The sequence below is a fragment of the Mixophyes fleayi genome, chromosome 4 (genome assembly GCF_038048845.1).
Source record: "Mixophyes fleayi isolate aMixFle1 chromosome 4, aMixFle1.hap1, whole genome shotgun sequence".
In the NCBI taxonomy this organism is placed as follows: Eukaryota; Metazoa; Chordata; class Amphibia; order Anura; family Limnodynastidae; genus Mixophyes; species Mixophyes fleayi.
The window spans coordinates 313,519,478-313,542,832 of record NC_134405.1 but is presented as its reverse complement, the minus strand read 5'-3'; the positions used below and the strand labels follow the sequence as shown (position 1 = coordinate 313,542,832).

Below are 23,355 nucleotides of genomic sequence, written 5' to 3'. Positions count from 1 at the left end.
TCACCTGCACCGTCCTGGGTTGCATATATTAAATATATTTATGAATTTTCATTAGGTCACTTATAAGCCTTATTCCAATTTCATCAAGCCCGATGTGTCTACTCTTCCTTAATTACACAGCCCATTCATACTCCTAGTAAGATTGCTCATCTCTGAACTTAAGCTCTGCTATGCCAGTCTTGTAGACAAGTGCCCCCAATCTGTGCCCATTATTTGAGATGTGGTCTGTGACCTATACAGTGGTAAATGTATACATGTAATTATGTTTACATTATACTTCTTTGTCGCCCTTTTTTTTTAATTCTGAAATGTGATTAGCCTTTCTAGCAGCTGCCTGACACTGAGTGTTCTTTAAACAGCATCTCCCACAGATCCCTGGAGAGGAATAGAAATCAGAAAATCTGTCACCTCCAGCTCACTAGGGTCAAACTTATACCATGGAATCTGAATGAGGAATGTGAGGAAGGTCTCTCACATTATGGTCTGGGGAAAGAAAAACTACTTGTGACTCACGGCCCTTGTAGTATTTGCAGGAGACGGTACAGGAAAATAAATTGCATTGGGTTGAGCGAGACTAAAGTTACAGTTCTATCTGAGGTTTCTTTATGCAGCATTTAAAGTCCTGGTTCCAAGACACTTAAGTCATACATAAACCCTCTGTCCATAATCTACTGCAGGGTCTCCAGGAAGATGTCTGAGTCTGAGCCAAGTTTTGCTGCAGTGTGAATAATATTCCATAAAAGGGTTCACTGGCGTATCAAAGGCCTTGGAAGAAAGAAATTCTAAACAGTGAACGCAAGTTGCAAACACTGATTAAAGGCACAGTATTGTACATTGAGAAACAGGGCTAAAGTCCCTCATTTACTTTGACATTTTTTTTTTTTTAACTGTCCTAACAGATAATTATTTTTGACATGACTGCACAATAACATATAATTAAATTTATTTAACCCCATTAACTCCTCAAGAATCACGGTGAAGGGGTGGGGGTAGTGTTATTGAATGACTTCTCCCTCAATGGACTCCAGTAGAGTGATGGAGTTTGACATTCAGGTACCCACATACCCACATCTTTTATATGTGTTTGTGTGCATATATATATATATATATATATATATATATATATATATATATATATATATATATATAAATTATAATTACACACACATATACATACATACAAAAACAGCCACGCCGGTTACTGCTCTACGGAGTAGACTTATCATACCTTCTAAAATGGCAAAGTGGAGATGTTGCCCATAGCAACCAATCAGATTCTAGCTATCATTTTATAGAATGTACTAGATCAGTGCTTGAAAAAAGGGCCACACATTACTCTTAAGCTTAGTAATAAGTTAAAACAATACATGTAATCAAAGAAAGAGACACCTATCTGTAATAACCAATCGGTGGGTATTTTAAGCAAGTGTTACAAGCTGTAAGAAATAATCTGTTGCCCATTGCTATACTAGATAAATGATAGCTAGAATATGATTGGTTGATATGGACAGTACCTCCACTCTTCCTTTTTAGAAGGTTTGATAAATCTATTTTATTATTATTATTATTAATTTTTATTTATAGGGCGCCACAAAGTATCCGTAGCGCCGTACAAGGACAAACAATGGCACAGTACAAGGTGAAACAGCACAGTACAAGTAACAGTAAGCACTATAACTCTGGGGGCTCTACCCCTATAACTCTATAGCCTTGAGTATAGTGTGTGTGTTAGGTATCCGTATACCAGTGAGAACTAGATTAATACATGTCAGGGTCATTTACTAGGCTTTCTCTGTATATATAAAAGTAATGGTGGGATGCATTCTAAGAAATTGTATTTGTGGGATTTTTGTCTTTTTCTCTCGTACAGTCCATCCATCCAATCCATTTCAATATACTTTCAAACAAATGCCATATATGACTTAAAAAAAAAACAATATAACATTTGCTTGAATAAATCAAGAAATTAAAAAAAATATTCAGCACAAAACCATGAAAATGAGTCTGGTCATATAGGTGTAAAACATCTCTTGTCTTAAAGGGGTTAGAAATATATCAGTGTATTGTTGTGTTGTTATTTAGAATATGGGATGTACTTGGGTCTAATATTGCATCTTGTAAAACGAGGGCATGAAGTGTTTTTGTGTAATATTTTGCTACAATAGATTGATTTATTTATTTTTACCCATCCTTTTCCCAAACAAGGCTTTTCCTATTGTCCTCTACGTGTAGTTTCTGGACATAGTACTCTCTTTTACACAGTATGGTGCTTATGTAGTCTAATGCAGCAATCGCAGATAGATTTTTTTTTTTTTTTTTCTTTAAATAGCAAGTTAAGCCTATTTTAAGCCCCATCATTGCCTTTTTTGCAAAAGTTATCTGGTTGGTAAACTACAATGGCTGCCAGACAGTCAGTCTGCTATGCAGTCTCACAGATTTCAGTCAGCATGTCATGTGATGGGAGGAGGCGGATGTCTCAGAGCTCAGAGGGGAGTTCCAAAGCCTCCCTGCTCACTACATCATGTGACCATGGTATTCCAGAATTATAAATAATTTATAGCAGTCTGAAGTAAAAAAACTAAAACAAAGGACAATGGTAAATATTGACCGCTTACCACAGTGGCTTATGTTGAAAATACACTTGTGATTTTTTTTCAAGGGATTGCTGCTTTAATTAAAATAATGCTATATACACATTTGCTGTAACCCAGAGCAACCAATGTTATTTATTTATCAGCTCATATGTGTACTACGTGAAATAGTTGTTATTCTCACAATGCGTACTGGTATGGTTTTCCTGGTTACTTTCTAATTGTTCTATAACGGATAATATTTGCTTTGTTATACTAAAAGTGCATTCTCTTATCTCTTGACAGGTCTCTATTTCCTGTCCGGGATTTGACCAAGAACATCATGGCATTACAGGTAAATGTCAGAGCAAGGGGTGGGTACAGGAAGGGTATTCACACAGCTGCTGGTTATTTTCTATATTTCCGGATATATTGGATAAATAAAAGGACATGTTCTTTCAAACAAATGACCAATTAAATCTATCAGACCCAAACAGCCAAGATGCCTGAGAGCTTTTGTTTAGAAGATACAGGACTGCCTCCATGTCTTGGTGACGGACACTGTTATGCAGCCTTGAGGTTATCGAGGTCCCTTCCCCACCAATCTCTTACCCAGACTTAATTTTCTCTCAAACTTTCAGTTCAGAGCAGATGGCGTTGGGACCCGAGTTGTTATAGACAGGCTTCAGAAAGCTTGTGGATAATTTCACAGAGATATGACCGATATTGTTGGTGTAAAGCATGCAATGCATGATGGTAGATGTAGTTTTCTGGATTATACTCTTCAAGCACGTTCTTACGCAAGAAGATGAGTCTAGTAAGTCTTTAGTACATTATCTATAGGCAACTAGAGAAATCGAACTTCACAAATGGCTTTTATATAAATTAGTAAACATCACCCGCAGCTCGTATGACAACTCCTTTGTAAATACCTACATCTCATAGCAATTTGTGGACAGGTGAATAACTCCTTCCTGACTGCTGGGTCAAAACAACATCGTTATCAGACGCAGTAGGGTAGGTCATTATGTATTATGCCGATTCATAATAAATGGACACTCCTAGCTTTCAGTTGGTCACTTCTCCCTTTCAGTAGCTGGGCAAGGCCCCTGACAGGCAGATAAGCACAAAAGTATGACTATGTACACATGAAGCTAAAGTCTGAATAAAGGATAGTTGTCTGGCATGAGCAACACCATAGAGAGACCAATCCCTAAAGTGGGGGACCTTTTAAAATGGTAAATCATTACACCCAATTGTTCTGTGACTCTCTGAGGAAACAGAGTAGAAGTACAAGACTATGTGGGTCAATTGGTTGCTACGTCTGTCATCAACATTCCTAGTTTGAAAGTAATATATACACAAATTTAAATAAAACCTACATGTTTCTAAGACCGCTTGGATGATTGGGTGTAAGGAAAAGGAAAGCTGGTGATTTCCCGGCACTCGGTATGTTTGAGGACCTGTGCCAAGACATGAAGAGAATGTTACGTCTCCCATAGATGGGATATTTATAGCGAGAGGGGTTGAACTTCATGACTCATAGAGGAGTAGAAGGAAATTTTACAGTGTTACTCTCCCAGCAAAATCAGGAATAGGTTGCACGGTGGGAGAGAACAGATTGTATGGGCTACATCCGGGAAAAAAAAAAGATATGTTCTTGAATTCACAACAAGATTTATCAGCATTTTACGGTTTTAATGTCACTATGAAGTAGTACTAGTAGTATCCTTTTACTCTTACAATTGATTGTTTGTATGGTTCATCAGATGTACTGATGAGCCCCAATAAGGACACAACAGTTTGTCTGTAGGAGTTCTAGTCCATCCATGGCTTGCTCTAAATGATCCGTGGGTAAAGCCTTGACTCATAGGGCTGTCGTGCAAATGGAATTTCTATGAAGGCATTTTATCTAAAGAATACTTGCTCGTTAGCATGACCTATTTTTGAGGAAGGAGTTGACCCTGAACAATGGCCTCTATAACTCTCTCATACTGGCTTCTGTACTGTAAGCATGGTCAAACATATGCACATATGTTCCACAGCTTGAAAAACATTGCTTTAGGTGAATAACTATTTTGTTTTAAATAATAACACTCGCAGACGAGAGAATGCATTTGTGTTAATGGCATTGCTGTATTAGAGATAATCCATCTCATCCTTTTTTTATTGGTTCAACATATATTTAATATACTGCAAGTAATATACACAAATATGAAAATAGTAGTGAAAGTCATCTGTGATTGCATTGTTTTGTAGAAAATAGTTATTTAGTCATTTATAGTTAAAGAATTAAAGTTGTTGGAGAATCATAAAACTAAATTTTAACGATATACTGCCTGTCCATTGTATATAAATATTGTTTAGTTTTAGATGGACAATCCCTTTTTGGGCTTATTTTCACTCCTACGCTATTATTAACCTCAATAACATTCAATAACAAGCATTTCCACTAATTTACAGTGTATTCTGAACACCTCACAATATAGTTATTAGTCTAAAACGTTGCAACGAGGTATCTTTCTGGACTGCGTAGTGGAGTGGCCCCCACAATATAATAAGAAAACCATCAACTGGTCTGAATCGCACCAAAAAATGTACCTGGACTGCATAGAGGAGTGGTCACCACAATATAATAAGAAAACCATCAACTGGTCTGAATCGCACCGAATAATGTACCTGGACTGCGTAGAGGAGTGGTCACCACAATATAATAAGAAAACCATCAACTGGTCTGAATCGCACCGAATAATGTACCTGGACTGCGTAGAGGAGTGGTCACCACAATATAATTTAAAAACCCTGAACTTGTATGATTCGCACCAATAAATGTATCTGGACTGCGTAGAGGAGTGGTCACCACAATATAAATTAAAAACCCTGAACTTGTATGATTCGCACCAATAAATGTATCTGGACTGCGTAGAGGAGTGGTCACCACAGTATAATTAATAAAAAACCCTCCACGGCTCTGAATCCCCCAAAAAAATTCTGGACTGCGTAGTGGGGTGGCCCCGGTACTAAATTTGGTACCGGGGCCACAATACCTCCTCCAAGTTCCAAGTGTAGTGTTTATAACATATTAACACTACACTAATTCTAGCACGTCAATACCTCTTGTTTTAAATAATGACAGGGCATTTAACTTTTGATTTACTTTTTTGAATTTGTTGACATTTTCTTTTACTTTTTGAACATGGCAAACGACTGTTGAATGGTCACATAATGCCAAAAAAAGAGTTGCAAGATGGAATTGTCCTTGGGCCCTCCCACCCACCCTTATGTTGTTGAAATAGGACATGCACACTTTAACAAACCAATCATTTCAGCGACAGGGCCTACCAAACAACTGTGGCTTAAATGATTGGTTTGTTTGGGCCCCCACACCAAAAAAGCTATTCATCTCTCCCTGTACAGACTAAACCGGCTCTACTGAGGAAAGATTGTCCAGCTTCAAACGGGCCTTAAAAACCCACCTCTTCCTTATAGCCTTCCAGTCCCCCACTTAACTGCCCTCCTTCCTGTCTCCCACCTACCTTCCTCCTCGTCGCTCTCCTCTCCCCCCTTCCCCTCCGTCTTTGCCTCCACTCTCCCCCTCTCCTCCTCCTACCCTTGCGTCTCTGTCCGTCCTACCCTCCCCTTAGATTGTACGCTCCTTCGAGCAGGGCCTCCTCTCCTCCTGTTCTCCACCACCTTAACTCTGCTCTCCAGCTCCTTGTCTCTTCCGTGAGGCCCTTCTAACCCTCTAGCTACCCCGCTGGGGCTCTCGCCTGTCATCTAGCTGTACTTTGAGCTTCTGAGTTACTGTGCTTTTTGTTAACTGTACCGTGATGTCTCACCCTGTACTGTATTTCTGTCTGTCCCTGTACGGCGCTACGGATACCTAGTGGCGCCCTATAAATAAATAATAATAATAATAATAATAATGTCGTCCTCATCCTCAACCTCTGATTCCTCTCCCCCTACAGCGTGTACTTCCTCCTCCTCACACATTATCAATTCGTCCCCGCTGGACTCCACAACCACAGGTCCCTCTGTAGTATCTGGAGGGCAGTGCTGTACTTCATTGAGGAATTGATTATTCATTTTTATAAACATCATTTTTTCAACGTTGTGAGGAAGCAACCTCCTTCGCCGCTCACTGACCAGGTTCCCCGCTGCACTAAAAACTCTTTCCGAGTACACACTGGAGGGGGGACAACTCAGGTAAAATAGAGCCAGTTTGTACAGGGGCTTCCAAACTGCCTTTTTTTCTGCCAGTAACAATATGGACTGTCTGACATGTCTATTTGGATGGTGTCAGCAAAATAATCCTCCACCATTTTTTCAATTGTGACAGCATCCAATGCAGCGAGAGTAGACATGTCTGCAATGGTTGGCAGGTCCTTCAGTCCGGACCAGATGTTATCAGCATCCCCGCCAGCGGCTCTTTTAGGAAAACTGAGCTTTTTCCTCGCAGCCATAGATGTGGAAGAAAATGAGGGTGGAGCTGTTGGCATGTCACGGTTCTCTTCAGAGGACAATCTCCTGACCAGAAGGTCTTTGCACCGCTGTAGACTTGTGTCCGCCGGAAACAGAGACACAACATACGCTTTAAACCGAGGATCGAGCACGGTGGCCAGAATGTATTCCTCTGACTTTAAAAGAGTGACCACCCTCGGATCCTGGCAAAGCGTATGAAGGGCTACATCCACAAGAGCTACATGCTTGGTGTAATCGCAATACTTTACCAGCTCCTCCCTCACTTTCTCCAGCTGCTTCTGCAACAGCCTGATCAGGGGAATGACCTGACTCAAGCTGGCAGTGTCGGAACTGACTTCTCGTGTGGCAAGTTCAAACGGCTGGATAACCTTGCACAACACGGAAATCAGTCTCCACTGCGCTTGACTCAGGCGCATCCCCACTCCTTTGCCTATGTCGTAGGTGGCTGTGTAGGCCTGAATGGCCTTTTGCTGCTCCTCCATCCTCTGCAGCATATAGAGGGTGGAGTTCCAGCGCGTCACAACCTCTTGTTTGAGGTGATGGCAGTGCAGGTTCATGGTTTTTTGATGTGCCTCTAGTCTGCGGTAGGCACTGGCTGAATGCCGAAAGTGTCCAGCAATTTTGCGCGCCACTGCAAGCATCTCCTGCACACCCCTGTCACTCTTGAGGTAATGCTGCACCACCAAATTAATGGTGTGGGCAAAACATGGGACGTGCTGGAATTTGCCCATATTTAATGCCCGCACAATGTTACTGGCATTGTCTGACACCACAAATCCCCATGAGAGTCTAAGTGGGGTAAGCCACTGGGAGATAATTTCCCTCAGTTTCTCTAATATGTTGTCAGCGTTGTGCCTCTTATTAAAGCCTGTAATACACAATGTTGCCTGCCTTTGCACGAGCAGCCATTTTGTAGATGCTGCTACTGATGTTGCTGTTGCTGCGGAAGGCGATGCATCTACCCAGTGGGCTGTCACAGTCATATAGTCCTTCGTTTGCCCAGAACCACTTGTCCACATGTCCGTTGTTAAGTGGACAGTGGGTACAACCGCATTTTTTAGAGCACTGAGGACACTTGATCGTACTTCTCTGTACATTTTTGGTATCGTCTGCCTAGTGAAGTGGAATCTCGACGGGATTTGGTACCGGGGACACAATACCTCCATCAACCCTCTAAATCCCACTCCATTGATGGCGTACACCGGGCGCACGTCTAACACCAACATTGCAGTTACAGCCGCAGTTATACGCTTTGCAATAGGGTGACTACTATCGTATTTTGTGGTTATGGCAAACGACTGTTGGACGGTCAATTGTTTTGTGAAAGACGTAGCGGTCTTACGACTTCCCCTCTGGGAAGATGACCGACTAACAGCAGCAGTGGCAGTAGTAGGCGTACCGCTGCAGGATTCCTCGGATGAATCCCGTATTGGAGAGGACTCAGTCTGGCTGGTGACTTGGGCTGCAGGACTGAATCTGATGGAGATCGTGGAGGAAGTTGACGAGGAGGGTGTTGCTGGTGTGTATCCAACTGGACCACGGGATTTAGGTGTCCCTGTACCGATGACGGTCCTAGCCCCAGTTCCTGAACTAACCACTGAACTATGAAGGTTATTCAGGTGACGTATAAGGGAGGATGTCCCTAGGTGGGCAAGATCCTTACCCCTGCTTATTTGAGCTTTACATAAGCTACATATGGCCATACATTGGTTGTCCGGATTTGGATAAAAATAACTCCAGACCGAAGAGGTGCATTTTTTGGTCTTCTGACCAGGCATGACGATGGGCTTTTTCATCCCATGGACATCAGCTGTACTAGGAGATTGGGCATTGGGTTTGGAAGACGACGTTGATGGCATTTCATCGTCTATGTCATGACTAGTGGCAGCAGCTTCAGCATTAGGAGGAAGTGGGTCTTGATCTTTCCCTACTTTATCCTCCAAATTTTTGCTCTCCATTATATGTAGCACAAGATACTGCAGAATGTGTTAACTTAGTAATATTGCAGTACCAATGGGCTTATACTGCAGGATTGGTTTTGCAAATTTTGTTGTAATTAAATTTTTTTTAAAATAATTTTTTTGTATTTTTTTTTTTATAACTTTTTTTTAAAATTTTTTAAACACTTGGGAATATTGGGGAAATAACTATGCCCTTAGAAGCACAGAGCACAGCACACAGCACCACTGGACTGGTACTGCAGAACACAGCACAGCACAGAACTGCACAGCACGAGATCTACCAGAATAGAGGACCACCTAACACACCCTCCCTCTACCCTGATCAATGCCCGAGTGAAGGTGGCGGCGACTAGCGGGGAATTTATAGGATCCAAGTATCGCGAGATCCGACAGCGGGATTATGACTCCGAGCCTCGGTTTCAATTTTTCATTTGGCGCCAATACCCGGATCTGTCTCGGATCCTACTCGGATCGGCAACGTTCGGGTGGGCTCGGATTCAGGAAATCCGAGTGCGCTCATCTCTACTTATATGAAGATATTTGAGCTAAAGTTGTAATCGCAGAGGAAGAAGTTTTTCCTATGCATGCATGACTCCTTCTGTTTATTGAAGAGCACAGACTGTGGACCTTTATAAGTATAACATGGCTCATAACCAAAAATACTTTGCAGTAAGCTGCATAACAACTGTAAATGCACTAACTTCTCACAATGCATTGTGCTTGTTTGTAGAAGTAAAAGTTTTAACAAAAAAAAAAATTGAAAGTTGAAATGTGAAACAAAATTATTTAAAGAGCAAATAAAGTCAACAGTTTGACATTATTTATACCAAAGGCTGAGATGAATAGTATAAATGAAATAGTGTTTATACCTTACTAAACTTGTCTGTCTGTCACTATACAGCAGGCTGTCATGTTAGGAGGGAGGTGCTTCTCTGTCTGCACAAGCAGATAGTGATGATGACTGCTAGGCAGACCTACTTTGCAGAAATGCACGGTGTGGATTGGTTGATTCTTACTCGGGGGCAGGGCCACCGATGGCAGTCGCTCAGTCTAAGCTTTTTGACCCTTGTCAGGACAATGGTCTAAGGATGTGGGAGGAGCTTCAGCTGTCCTGTCAGAGTAGGAAGTATCCTCAGTGTTTCCACTTACATATTGTATTTTTTCCCCATTTTTCCTTGTTTCCAGTGTTCTATGGATTATACGTTGCATCTCCTTATTAGTATGGTATATATGGGTCCGTTAAGTGGCTTTGATTAGGTCAAGTTATTTATTATAATCCTATCATTTATTTGTTCTAATTAGAGATGGTCACTGACCCCCGTGTTTTGGTTTTGGATTCGGTTTTGGATCTGGATTACCGTCGTGTTTTGGTTTTGGTTTTGGTTTTGCAAAACCTCCATTGCGTGTTTTGGTTTTGGTTTTGGTTTTGTTTGGTTTTGTTTTGCTATTTTTTGGGAAAATCCATGTTTTTGGGCCTAAATTAACCCAATTTAGTGCTCCAACTGTTTTAGAGACAAGTAATCTAATTGTTGAGGTAATAAATCATCCCAAAAAACAGTTTAATTCTTCGTTGGTAGGCCTATTCTACACACAAAACAGATTGTCTTCCTCTCCATCTATGCATATTGGCAATGCAGCCATCGTCTTTGAATGTATATTACACCCTACACTTATAGTTAAATATGTAAAGAAATGGAAAAAGCCAGTTTGGTTTCTGTCTCTCAAGGCCCCCCTCCACTTGTATAAAATACCAAAAAATTCAGCCATTATAGACTGTACAATATTAATTGACATGGAGAAAGCCAGTTTGGTTTCTGTCTCTCAAGGCCCCCCTCCACTTGTATAAAATACCCAAAAATTCAGCCATTATAGACTGTACAATATTAATTGACATGGAGAAAGCCAGTTTGGTTTCTGTCTCTCTAGGCCCCCCTCCACTTGTATAAAATACTAAAAAATTCAGCCATTATAGACTGTACAATATTAATTGACATGGAGAAAGCCAGTTTGGTTTCTGTCTCTCTAGGCCCCCCTCCACTTGTATAAAATACTAAAAAATTCAGCCATTATAGACTGTACAATATTAATTGACATGGAGAAAGCCAGTTTGGTTTCTGTCTCTCTAGGCCCCCCTCCACTTGTATAAAATACTAAAAAATTCAGCCATTATAGACTGTACAATATTAATTGACATGGAGAAAGCCAGTTTGGTTTCTGTCTCTCTAGGCCCCCCTCCACTTGTATAAAATACTAAAAAATTCAGCCATTATAGACTGTACAATATTATGAAAAATGGACAAAGCCAGTTTAGGGTCACTCTGTCTATGACACCCTACCCTTAAGGATAAATTGCCCTAACAGCAGCCTTTCAAGATGGTATGTGATATGGAAATGCCACAAGTCCCTTTCCTCTTTGGGGGTAGATTGCACCCTACACTTACATAGAAAGTTTTAAAAAGATGTTATCGGCATCATCTTCAGCTTCATCCTCACCCTCATCAGTGTTATCGTCATCATCACAGACTATCAATTCATCGCCGCTTGAATCCGCCATTAGAGAACAGTCAGTGCTTGCATGTCTTGGATGGTGAAGGCCTTCCTCGTGGAAGATGTAGTTCATTTTTATAAACATCATTTTCTCCACATTTTTGGGAAGTAACCTTCTACGGCGATCACTGACTAAGTTCCCTGCTGTGCTGAACACTCGTTCAGAGTACACACTGGAGGGTGGGCAGCTTAGGTATTGCAAAGCAAGTTTGTACATGGGTTTCCAAATAGCTTGCTTTTCTTCCCAGTAAGGAAAGGGACTGTCTGACATGTCCATATCAACTACCTCTTGAAAGTAATCCTCCACCATCCTTTGCATGTTTATACTCATATTGGATGGACTTATGGGCAAAGTGACACTTTTTTTTGAAAAATCCTTCAAACCAGCCCAGATGTTAAATTGTTCTCGTCTGCCCCCTGTGTCTTCCCTGCTTCTTTTTTGGAAATTTAATTTTTTACGAGCAACAGCTTGAGAAAGTGAAGGAGGACACGTCGTCAAGCCGAGGCCCAGTTCAGCGGCCAACTTGCTGAGCAATAGCTCCTTGCAAAAGTTCACATCTCGCTCATTTACAAGTAAAGACTCAATGTAGGTTTTAAACCTTGGATCAAGCACAGTGGCCAAAACGTACTGATCCGAGTTCAAGATCTTAATAACTCGAGGATCATTGTGAAGCGAATTAAGTACTTGATCGACAAGGCCAACATACTTTGCTGAATTGCTTGCTTTCAGCTCCTCCTTCATTTTCTCAAGCTGCTTTTCCAATAGTCTAATTAAAGGAATGACTTGGCTCAAACTAGCAGAGTCTGCACTGACCTCACATGTCACAACTTCAAATGGTTTCAGCACCTTGCACAGCACTGAAAGGATTCCCCACTGTGCAAGAGTGAAATACATCCCCCCTCCTTTCCCAATGTCATGACTTGTGCAATATGCTTGGATGGCTTTGCGCTGTTCCTCCATCCTCTGAAGCATGTACAGGGTGGAATTCCACCGAGTTACCACCTCTTGCTTAAGTTGGTGGCAGGGCAAGTTAAACTGCTCTTGGAGCTGCTGTAATCTCCTACATGCTGTGGCTGAATGCCTGAAATGGCCTGAAATTTTACGGGCCACCGAAAGCATCTCCTGCACCTCACGGTTGTTTCGTAGGAAGCTCTGCACCACCAAGTTGATGGTGTGAGCAAAACAGGGAATATGTTGGAAATCACCCAGCTGTAATGCTCGCACTATATTGTTGGCGTTATCTGAAATGACATACCCTGGGGAGAGTCCGAGTGGTATAAGCCATGCATCAATCACATCTCTCAGTTTGCGTAACAAATTGTCAGCCGTATGCCTGTTAGTGAAGCCGGTGATACAAAGAGTGGCCTGCCTGTGACAAATGTTACGTAGTGGTGTACATGCTGCTGCTGTTCCTGCTGGTGAAGGTGAATGACCAACCCAGTGGGCTGTCACAGTCATATAGTCTTTGGTTTGGCCACTTCCACTTGTCCACATATCTGTGGTTAAGTGAACAGTGGGCAGAATGGCATTTTTCAGCGCAATCTCTACATTTTTACACACTTTTTGGTATAGTTGTGGAATAGCTTTACGGGAGAAATGGTGTCGCGATGGAATTCTGTAACGCGGACACAAAACCTCAATTAACTGTGAAAAACCAGCTGCGTTTATGGTGGAGATTGGACGCAGATCTAACACTAACATTGCAGCCATGGCGTCTGTGATTCGCTTGGCGACTGGGTGACTGCTGTCATATTTGCTTCCCCTCGCAAAGGATTGTTTCACAGTTAATTGCTGAAATGTAGGACTGCTCATTTTATTCACCTGCCTCTGGGATGACGATTCACCCCCAGCAGCAGCAACAGCAGCAGCAGGACTAACGCTTTCTTCAGAGGAATCAATAATAGTGCCGGAGTCATCCAGCCTTAAGTGGGATGCCGGGCTAACTCCGAGCGCTACTGAGGATATTGATGAGGATGGTGTGGTGGGTGTATTTTGTGGCCGTCGGTATGTCGGTGAGCGGAGGGTCTTAGCTGATGAGGGAGTGCTTGTATTCTTTTGGGAAGAACTTTCAGCTTTTCCCAACACTTTGCCATGAACTCTCGTTAAATGGCGTAACATAGACGAGGTTCCAAGATGGTTAAGGTCCCTCCCTCGACTGACTGTGGCTTCACATACACTACAAATGGCTATACAATTGTTGTCTGGATTTGGGTAGAAATAATTCCACACATAAGAAGTGGATTTTTTTGTTTTATGCCCAGGCATGACAATGGCCTTTTTCTTGTCACGTGCCAGAACTGCTGCCACTGGTGCAGGACTTACACAAACAACCTCATCCTCATCAACATCCTCATTAGCGCCCTCGTCGCCTACACAAATCTCCCCCTCATCCTCTTCTAATTCCAAAGTGGCATCCTCAATTTGGGTATCACCGGCTACACTCGGGCTATTAAGGCACACATCAGCAGAATGCTCACGATTAGACATCCCACTGTTGGATGGACTCTCCACAGGGATTGTTGTCATTTGTGAATCAGAGCAAATATTCTCCTGTAATGCCTCACTGGTATCTTGCAGCTCAGCTTTGACGCGTAACAGTAGTTGTGCACCAATTGTAGGCTGGGTAACTTTTTGGGATCTGCCACTAATAGCCAAAGGTGAAGGCCTCATTCTCTCTTTGCCACTGCGTGTGTAGAATGGCATGCTTGCAATTTTTTTTTTATCGTCACTTAACTTTTGCTCAGTTACACTTCGTTTTCGCTTCAATACAGTAAATTTTTTTTTGGTTTTTGTTTTTTGCACTAATTTGAAAACACTCTGTTGTTTGACATCGCCTTGGCCAGATGACGTACTGGGAACACTAACATCAGGACTGGTGACAGAACCTGGTTGCTCATTTAGATCATATGTGGACTGCTTTGAATCCATTGCGTAGATACTGCTGACAGATATGACTTTTGACAGCCAGAAATATTAATGCACAATTAGAGAGGACACCCCAAAAACACTGAGGAGTGCTTAAAATTATTGAGTAGATACTGCTGACAGATATGACTTTTGACAGCCAGAAATATTAATGCACAATTAGAGAGGACACCCCAAAAACACTGAGGAGTGCTTAAAATTATTGAGTAGATACTGCTGACAGATATGACTTTTGACAGCCAGAAATATTAATGCACAATTAGAGAGGACACCCCAAAAACACTGAGGAGTGCTTAAAATTATTGAGTAGATACTGCTGACAGATATGACTTTTGACAGCCAGAAATATTAATGCACAATTAGAGAGGACACCCCAAAAACACTGAGGAGTGCTAACATTTATTGAGTAGATACTGCTGACAGATATGACTTTTGACAGCCAGAAATATTAATGCACAATTAGGGAGGACACCCCAAAAACACAGAGGAGTGCTAAAATTTATTGAGTAGATACTGCTGACAGATATGACTTTTGACAGCCAGAAATATTAATGCACAATTAGAGAGGACACCCCAAAAACACTGAGGAGTGCTAACATTTATTGAGTAGATACTGCTGACAGATATGACTTTTGACAGCCAGAAATATTAATGCACAATTAGAGAGGACACCCCAAAAACACTGAGGAGTGCTAACATTTATTGAGTAGATACTGCTGACAGATATGACTTTTGACAGCCAGAAATATTAATGCACAATTAGAGAGGACACCCCAAAAACACTGAGGAGTGCTAACATTTATTGAGTAGATACTGCTGACAGATATGACTTTTGACAGCCAGAAATATTAATGCACAATTAGGGAGGACACCCCAAAAACACAGAGGAGTGCTAACATTTATTGAGTAGATACTGCTGACAGATATGACTTTTGACAGCCAGAAATATTAATGCACAATTAGAGAGGACACCCCAAAAACACTGAGGAGTGCTTAAAATTATTGAGTAGATACTGCTGACAGATATGACTTTTGACAGCCAGAAATATTAATGCACAATTAGAGAGGACACCCCAAAAACACTGAGGAGTGCTTAAAATTATTGAGTAGATACTGCTGACAGATATGACTTTTGACAGCCAGAAATATTAATGCACAATTAGAGAGGACACCCCAAAAACACTGAGGAGTGCTAACATTTATTGAGTAGATACTGCTGACAGATATGACTTTTGACAGCCAGAAATATTAATGCACAATTATGGGGGACAACCCAAAAGCGCTGGGGAGTGCCAAATATGAAGAAAAAATAATAAACCTCTATCCTCCTCTCTGCACTAGCGATTTTGGTTAGAGCAATTGCAAGAACAATATTGTATTCTTTCTCTGTCCCTGCTCTAATTAGCCTATGACTACACCCTGCTCTCTCCCTCTGTCAAATGGCGATGGATTGCTGTGGAGGCGTGTATTTATAAAGTTGAAGTATCGCGAGAACCGAGTCCCGAGATCCGACGACGTCACAATGACGTTCGGCCTCGATTTGGATTCGGAATTGGCGGGAGAGTACCGAGCTGCTCAGCTCGGTACTCGGATACCCAAAGTTCGGGTGGGTTCGGTTCTCGGAGAACCGGACCCGCCCATCTCTAGTTCTAATCCCCATAGCAGTTATACAATAATATATATAATGTTATCAGTGGTTTCTCTATATTGGACAACTTTTATCCTAGGCTTTCGTTTTAATGACCTGTACATTGTGATGTGAACACTAAATAATAGTTAATAGGTTGTAACAGAGTTAAATTGTTGATTGTCTGGACTACACCTGAATGTACATGCTTTTAGTACATTTAATTACTATTAATAACTATTTGCTTCTTGACTTCCATAGGCAAATGTAATAGGATTGTGTGTATGTGCCTCTATCAAACATCTCAAGTTATATCATGTTACCTACCTTACACTAAACTTTGTTCTACACATTAATATATAGTTCAGATTCTGCCAAGTCTGCAAATAAATACTGCATTTAATTGTAACCCAGCTGGTTGTAGGCTATTACTTTGTCTTCTGTTCTCAGGTATGCCACCAGGAACTTGGAGTTGAGTAAGATGAATGTCTCAACTAAATAATAAATAACAAGTAAATAAATGATTACACTGACTTATGTACAGGTGGAAAAGGCCACAGAACCTTGTTCATTAGTTCAAATTAAATTAATAATTAATTGCAGCCAATCACTACAGCTTACCCCTACCCACCCAGGCTGCCTTTATTTAAACCATAATGATGTAGAACCATATCAAAATTGAGAACTCCCCATAGCATAGAACTGGAACTAAAGAGGTGCTGTGCCATTAGTTTGTGTGGTAATCTGCCTTATAATCACTCTTTTGGGGGGTTTCTTTGTTGTTTGGGGGGGGGGGGGGGCTCGGAATAAATTTGGAGGTAAGCTGCTCACTAGCAGAGCTACCTCAGCAATTTATAGGCAGGAATCCCATCTGAATTTACCTGTGGAGCTTGCGCTCTGTTTAACACCCAATGATGCAGGACCACGTGGTCATATCTCGCATGGCAAGTGTCTCAACAGGCTACCTTCAACTGAATACATAAACTGTCTTATACATAGGTGGGGCAGCATGGTGGTTTCCTCCGGGTGCTCCGGTTTCCTCCCACACGCCAAAAACATACTATTGGGGTAATTGGCTTCTATCAAAATTGACCCTAGTCTCTCTGTCTCTCTGTCTCTCTTAGGCAATTTAAACTGTAAGCTCCAATGGGGCAGGGACTAATGGGAGTGAGTTCTCTGTACAGCGCTGCAGAATCAGTGGTGCTATGTAAATAAATGGTGATGATGATGATGAAAGACCACAGAATACTAATGATTCATTAAGGTTCAATTAATCATATCATTAACCATCTTTATACAACCCTAAAGCTACAGGTTTACCCATCAAAACTGCCCATATTACCTTATTTAAACACTCGCCATATCTAATAAGGGCCTTCCAACAGAGCTCTTTTTTTTACATTGCGAACAATCCTAACGTATAGATATCAGACAAGTAGACTCTATCTTCTCCGAACATTCGTAACGTGTAACCTTCTAGGTCTGTGGCCTTATTTAGAATAAAACACAAGTCCATTTGCGCTGCATAAAATGTGCTGTTTTGCACTGCCCATGCGCTAGAATTTGTATTCCTTTTTAGTTAGTTATCTTGAGCTGCCTGTTCTGTATTATTAGCGATTGTTGTCATATTGTATATGCTGTCTTCCCCCAACTGATGACTTCTATGTAATGTAATATTTTTATGGTGTTTTACTGATGTGTTGTTATCTTTGTACTATAATCCTTTCTGGCCTCTGGCCATCTTGGTAATAAATAGCTTTTTAATTTTAATCAGGTCAGTTTTTTCCGTCACATCGACTTATTTATATTCGGTATAATACATGGTACAGTTTTTAGTGCTGGATCAACCCTATTGTATTGTGCATATTATTATGACCGTTCTGGACAACCTGTAAGATCTATAGCAGCTTTAATATGTGCATTTCTATATATAATATTTACTGTGCACACATACTCTGTTGTGTTTAAGTTAGAAATACATTTGGCATCCAACCTATTCATCTTAGTCTGAGACTTGTCCAAAAATGTGCCTCTCTAGGAAGCCAAATGCCCCTAGATTTTGTCTCAGGCCATGCCAACAGGATGTAGGGAATCATTTGATTTGTGATACTGATTGCCTGATATTATACACAGGGGCAGGCTAGGCTGGGGGGCATCTGGGTTGAATCACTGGGCCACCTGCTTTTCCACCTGCTTTTTTTCCGCTTTAAAATAGGCTGCTGAGTTCGTCTTGCCCCCGGCTAAAATCTGCCAGCCCTCCCCTGATTATTCATCAATACAACGGAGTTAACTTTACCTAAATAATTTTCCCCTGCATGTATTTAAATGAAGTTCGGCCTGGCAAAGGAGATTTACCAAGAGCAATAAATGGCCTTATACAATCTTATTCCCTGTCTACCACACCAAAGAATTATATATACTGGATGGTCATAGTTAAACTACTTCTGAAAACTGCTGATGTGCTTGATTTCTGGCCTAAGAAATGTAAGAACGGCTGATGATTTAAATAACTCTGATAACCGGACCTGAAGAAACAAAGAAAAATATGACTTGATAACAAAATAAGACTGATCGCAACTGAGAAAACAATGAGACTCCCATCACGGTGGCTCAGTGGTTAGCACTTCTGCCTCACAGCATTGGGGTCATGAGTTAGATTCCCCACCGTGGCCTTATCTGTGTGGAGTTTGTATGTTCTCCCCGTGTTTGCGTGGGTTTCCTCCGGGTGCTCCGGTTTCCTCCCACACTCCAAAAACATACTGGTAGGTTAATTGGCTTCTATCACATTGACCCTAGTATCTCTCTCTCTCTGTCTCTGTGTCTATATTAGGGAATTTAGACTGTAAGCTCCAATGGGGCAGGGACTGATGTGAGTGAGTTCTCTGTACAGCGCTGCAGAATCAGTGGCGCTATATAAATAAATGGTGATGATGATGATCTGCCTTATTTATTTATAAGGTGTGAGCCCAAGCCAAGTTGCTTACGTATCTGTTGCAGTTTAAAAGAGTGGGATGTAAATCTTTTTAGTTTTTGTCTTTAAAATGTAAACCTAAACATTCTACATATCTACAAAAACCTTTTGTTTTAGTTAAGAATTAGGTAAGTGCAAGCAGTAAGGCTGGGTGCACACTACAGAAAATTTTTCCCAATGCGATATTGTTTACAATTTTACTGACAGCTGGAAAAAAAAAAAAAAAGTCCCGATCAGCAGATTTACCTTCAGATCTGTGCTCTTCATCTGTCATAACCATCTGCTGAAAAGACCGTGACCCTGCACACTCCCGTCGTGAGTGCAGAATTGAACGGACATCGTTCCATCTTTGAACGAGATTTTTAGTCAGATTTGGAAATCAAATGAATCTAATGAAACGATACGATGAGCTTTGGAACGATAATCGTTCATCGTTGGAACATACACACTGTGTTTGGCTTGATAATCGCCTGAAAACCCTGTAGTGTGTGCCCAGAATAAGCACTAACAATTAGAGATGGTCACTGACCCCCGTGTTTTGGTTTTGGATTCGGTTTTGGATCTGGATTACCGTCGTGTTTTGGTTTTGGTTTTGGTTTTGCAAAACCTCCATTGCGTGTTTTGGTTTTGGTTTTGGTTTTGTTTGGTTTTGTTTTGCTATTTTTTGGGAAAATCCATGTTTTTGGGCCTAAATTAACCCAATTTAGTGCTCCAACTGTTTTAGAGACAAGTAATCTAATTGTTGAGGTAATAAATCATCCCAAAAAACAGTTTAATTCTTCGTTGGTAGGCCTATTCTACACACAAAACAGATTGTCTTCCTCTCCATCTATGCATATTGGCAATGCAGCCATCGTCTTTGAATGTATATTACACCCTACACTTATAGTTAAATATGTAAAGAAATGGAAAAAGCCAGTTTGGTTTCTGTCTCTCAAGGCCCCCCTCCACTTGTATAAAATACCAAAAAATTCAGCCATTATAGACTGTACAATATTAATTGACATGGAGAAAGCCAGTTTGGTTTCTGTCTCTCTAGGCCCCCCTCCACTTGTATAAAATACTAAAAAATTCAGCCATTATAGACTGTACAATATTAATTGACATGGAGAAAGCCAGTTTGGTTTCTGTCTCTCTAGGCCCCCCTCCACTTGTATAAAATACTAAAAAATTCAGCCATTATAGACTGTACAATATTAATTGACATGGAGAAAGCCAGTTTGGTTTCTGTCTCTCTAGGCCCCCCTCCACTTGTATAAAATACTAAAAAATTCAGCCATTATAGACTGTACAATATTAATTGACATGGAGAAAGCCAGTTTGGTTTCTGTCTCTCTAGGCCCCCCTCCACTTGTATAAAATACTAAAAAATTCAGCCATTATAGACTGTACAATATTAATTGACATGGAGAAAGACAGTTTGGTTTCTGTCTCTCTAGGCCCCCCTCCACTTGTATAAAATACTAAAAAATTCAGCCATTATAGACTGTACAATATTAATTGACATGGAGAAAGCCAGTTTGGTTTCTGTCTCTCTAGGCCCCCCTCCACTTGTATAAAATACTAAAAAATTCAGCCATTATAGACTGTACAATATTATGAAAAATGGACAAAGCCAGTTTAGGGTCACTCTGTCTATGACACCCTACCCTTAAGGATAAATTGCCCTAACAGCAGCCTTTCAAGATGGTATGTGATATGGAAATGCCACAAGTCCCTTTCCTCTTTGGGGGTAGATTGCACCCTACACTTACATAGAAAGTTTTAAAAAGATGTTATCGGCATCATCTTCAGCTTCATCCTCACCCTCATCAGTGTTATCGTCATCATCACAGACTATCAATTCATCGCCGCTTGAATCCGCCATTAGAGAACAGTCAGTGCTTGCATGTCTTGGATGGTGAAGGCCTTCCTCGTGGAAGATGTAGTTCATTTTTATAAACATCATTTTCTCCACATTTTTGGGAAGTAACCTTCTACGGCGATCACTGACTAAGTTCCCTGCTGTGCTGAACACTCGTTCAGAGTACACACTGGAGGGTGGGCAGCTTAGGTATTGCAAAGCAAGTTTGTACATGGGTTTCCAAATAGCTTGCTTTTCTTCCCAGTAAGGAAAGGGACTGTCTGACATTTCCATATCAACTACCTCTTGAAAGTAATCCTCCACCATCCTTTGCATGTTTATACTCATATTGGATGGACTTATGGGCAAAGTGACACTTTGTTTTGAAAAATCCTTCAAACCAGCCCAGATGTTAAATTGTTCTCGTCTGCCCCCTGTGTCTTCCCTGCTTCTTTTTTGGAAATTTAATTTTTTACGAGCAACAGCTTGAGAAAGTGAAGGAGGACACGTCGTCAAGCCGAGGCCCAGTTCAGCGGCCAACTTGCTGAGCAATAGCTCCTTGCAAAAGTTCACATCTCGCTCATTTACAAGTAAAGACTCAATGTAGGTTTTAAACCTTGGATCAAGCACAGTGGCCAAAACGTACTGATCCGAGTTCAAGATCTTAATAACTCGAGGATCATTGTGAAGCGAATTAAGTACTTGATCGACAAGGCCAACATACTTTGCTGAATTGCTTGCTTTCAGCTCCTCCTTCATTTTCTCAAGCTGCTTTTCCAATAGTCTAATTAAAGGAATGACTTGGCTCAAACTAGCAGAGTCTGCACTGACCTCACATGTCACAACTTCAAATGGTTTCAGCACCTTGCACAGCACTGAAAGGATTCCCCACTGTGCAAGAGTGAAATACATCCCCCCTCCTTTCCCAATGTCATGACTTGTGCAATATGCTTGGATGGCTTTGCGCTGTTCCTCCATCCTCTGAAGCATGTACAGGGTGGAATTCCACCGAGTTACCACCTCTTGCTTAAGTTGGTGGCAGGGCAAGTTAAACTGCTCTTGGAGCTGCTGTAATCTCCTACATGCTGTGGCTGAATGCCTGAAATGGCCTGAAATTTTACGGGCCACCGAAAGCATCTCCTGCACCTCACGGTTGTTTCGTAGGAAGCTCTGCACCACCAAGTTGATGGTGTGAGCAAAACAGGGAATATGTTGGAAATCACCCAGCTGTAATGCTCGCACTATATTGTTGGCGTTATCTGAAATGACATACCCTGGGGAGAGTCCGAGTGGTATAAGCCATGCATCAATCACATCTCTCAGTTTGCGTAACAAATTGTCAGCCGTATGCCTGTTAGTGAAGCCGGTGATACAAAGAGTGGCCTGCCTGTGACAAATGTTACGTAGTGGTGTACATGCTGCTGCTGTTCCTGCTGGTGAAGGTGAATGACCAACCCAGTGGGCTGTCACAGTCATATAGTCTTTGGTTTGGCCACTTCCACTTGTCCACATATCTGTGGTTAAGTGAACAGTGGGCAGAATGGCATTTTTCAGCGCAATCTCTACATTTTTACACACTTTTTGGTATAGTTGTGGAATAGCTTTACGGGAGAAATGGTGTCGCGATGGAATTCTGTAACGCGGACACAAAACCTCAATTAACTGTGAAAAACCAGCTGCGTTTATGGTGGAGATTGGACGCAGATCTAACACTAACATTGCAGCCATGGCGTCTGTGATTCGCTTGGCGACTGGGTGACTGCTGTCATATTTGCTTCCCCTCGCAAAGGATTGTTTCACAGTTAATTGCTGAAATGTAGGACTGCTCATTTTATTCACCTGCCTCTGGGATGACGATTCACCCCCAGCAGCAGCAACAGCAGCAGCAGGACTAACGCTTTCTTCAGAGGAATCAATAATAGTGCCGGAGTCATCCAGCCTTAAGTGGGATGCCGGGCTAACTCCGAGCGCTACTGAGGATATTGATGAGGATGGTGTGGTGGGTGTATTTTGTGGCCGTCGGTATGTCGGTGAGCGGAGGGTCTTAGCTGATGAGGGAGTGCTTGTATTCTTTTGGGAAGAACTTTCAGCTTTTCCCAACACTTTGCCATGAACTCTCGTTAAATGGCGTAACATAGACGAGGTTCCAAGATGGTTAAGGTCCCTCCCTCGACTGACTGTGGCTTCACATACACTACAAATGGCTATACAATTGTTGTCTGGATTTGGGTAGAAATAATTCCACACATAAGAAGTGGATTTTTTTGTTTTATGCCCAGGCATGACAATGGCCTTTTTCTTGTCACGTGCCAGAACTGCTGCCACTGGTGCAGGACTTACACAAACAACCTCATCCTCATCAACATCCTCATTAGCGCCCTCGTCGCCTACACAAATCTCCCCCTCATCCTCTTCTAATTCCAAAGTG

At 41.5% G+C, this 23,355-nt stretch overlaps 1 protein-coding gene across 2 annotated transcripts in view; it reads left to right on the top strand.

The window, feature by feature from the left end:
* Nucleotides 1-23,355, top strand: part of ANXA6 (annexin A6) — a 75,640-nt gene that overhangs the window by 10,210 nt on the left and 42,075 nt on the right. For both annotated transcript variants that reach the window (XM_075210077.1, XM_075210076.1), the window contains exon 2: nt 2,877-2,925. In XM_075210077.1, the coding sequence (XP_075066178.1) occupies nt 2,914-2,925 (12 nt within the window). In that variant the 5' untranslated portion in view covers nt 2,877-2,913. The remainder of the gene's footprint in view (nt 1-2,876; nt 2,926-23,355) is intronic.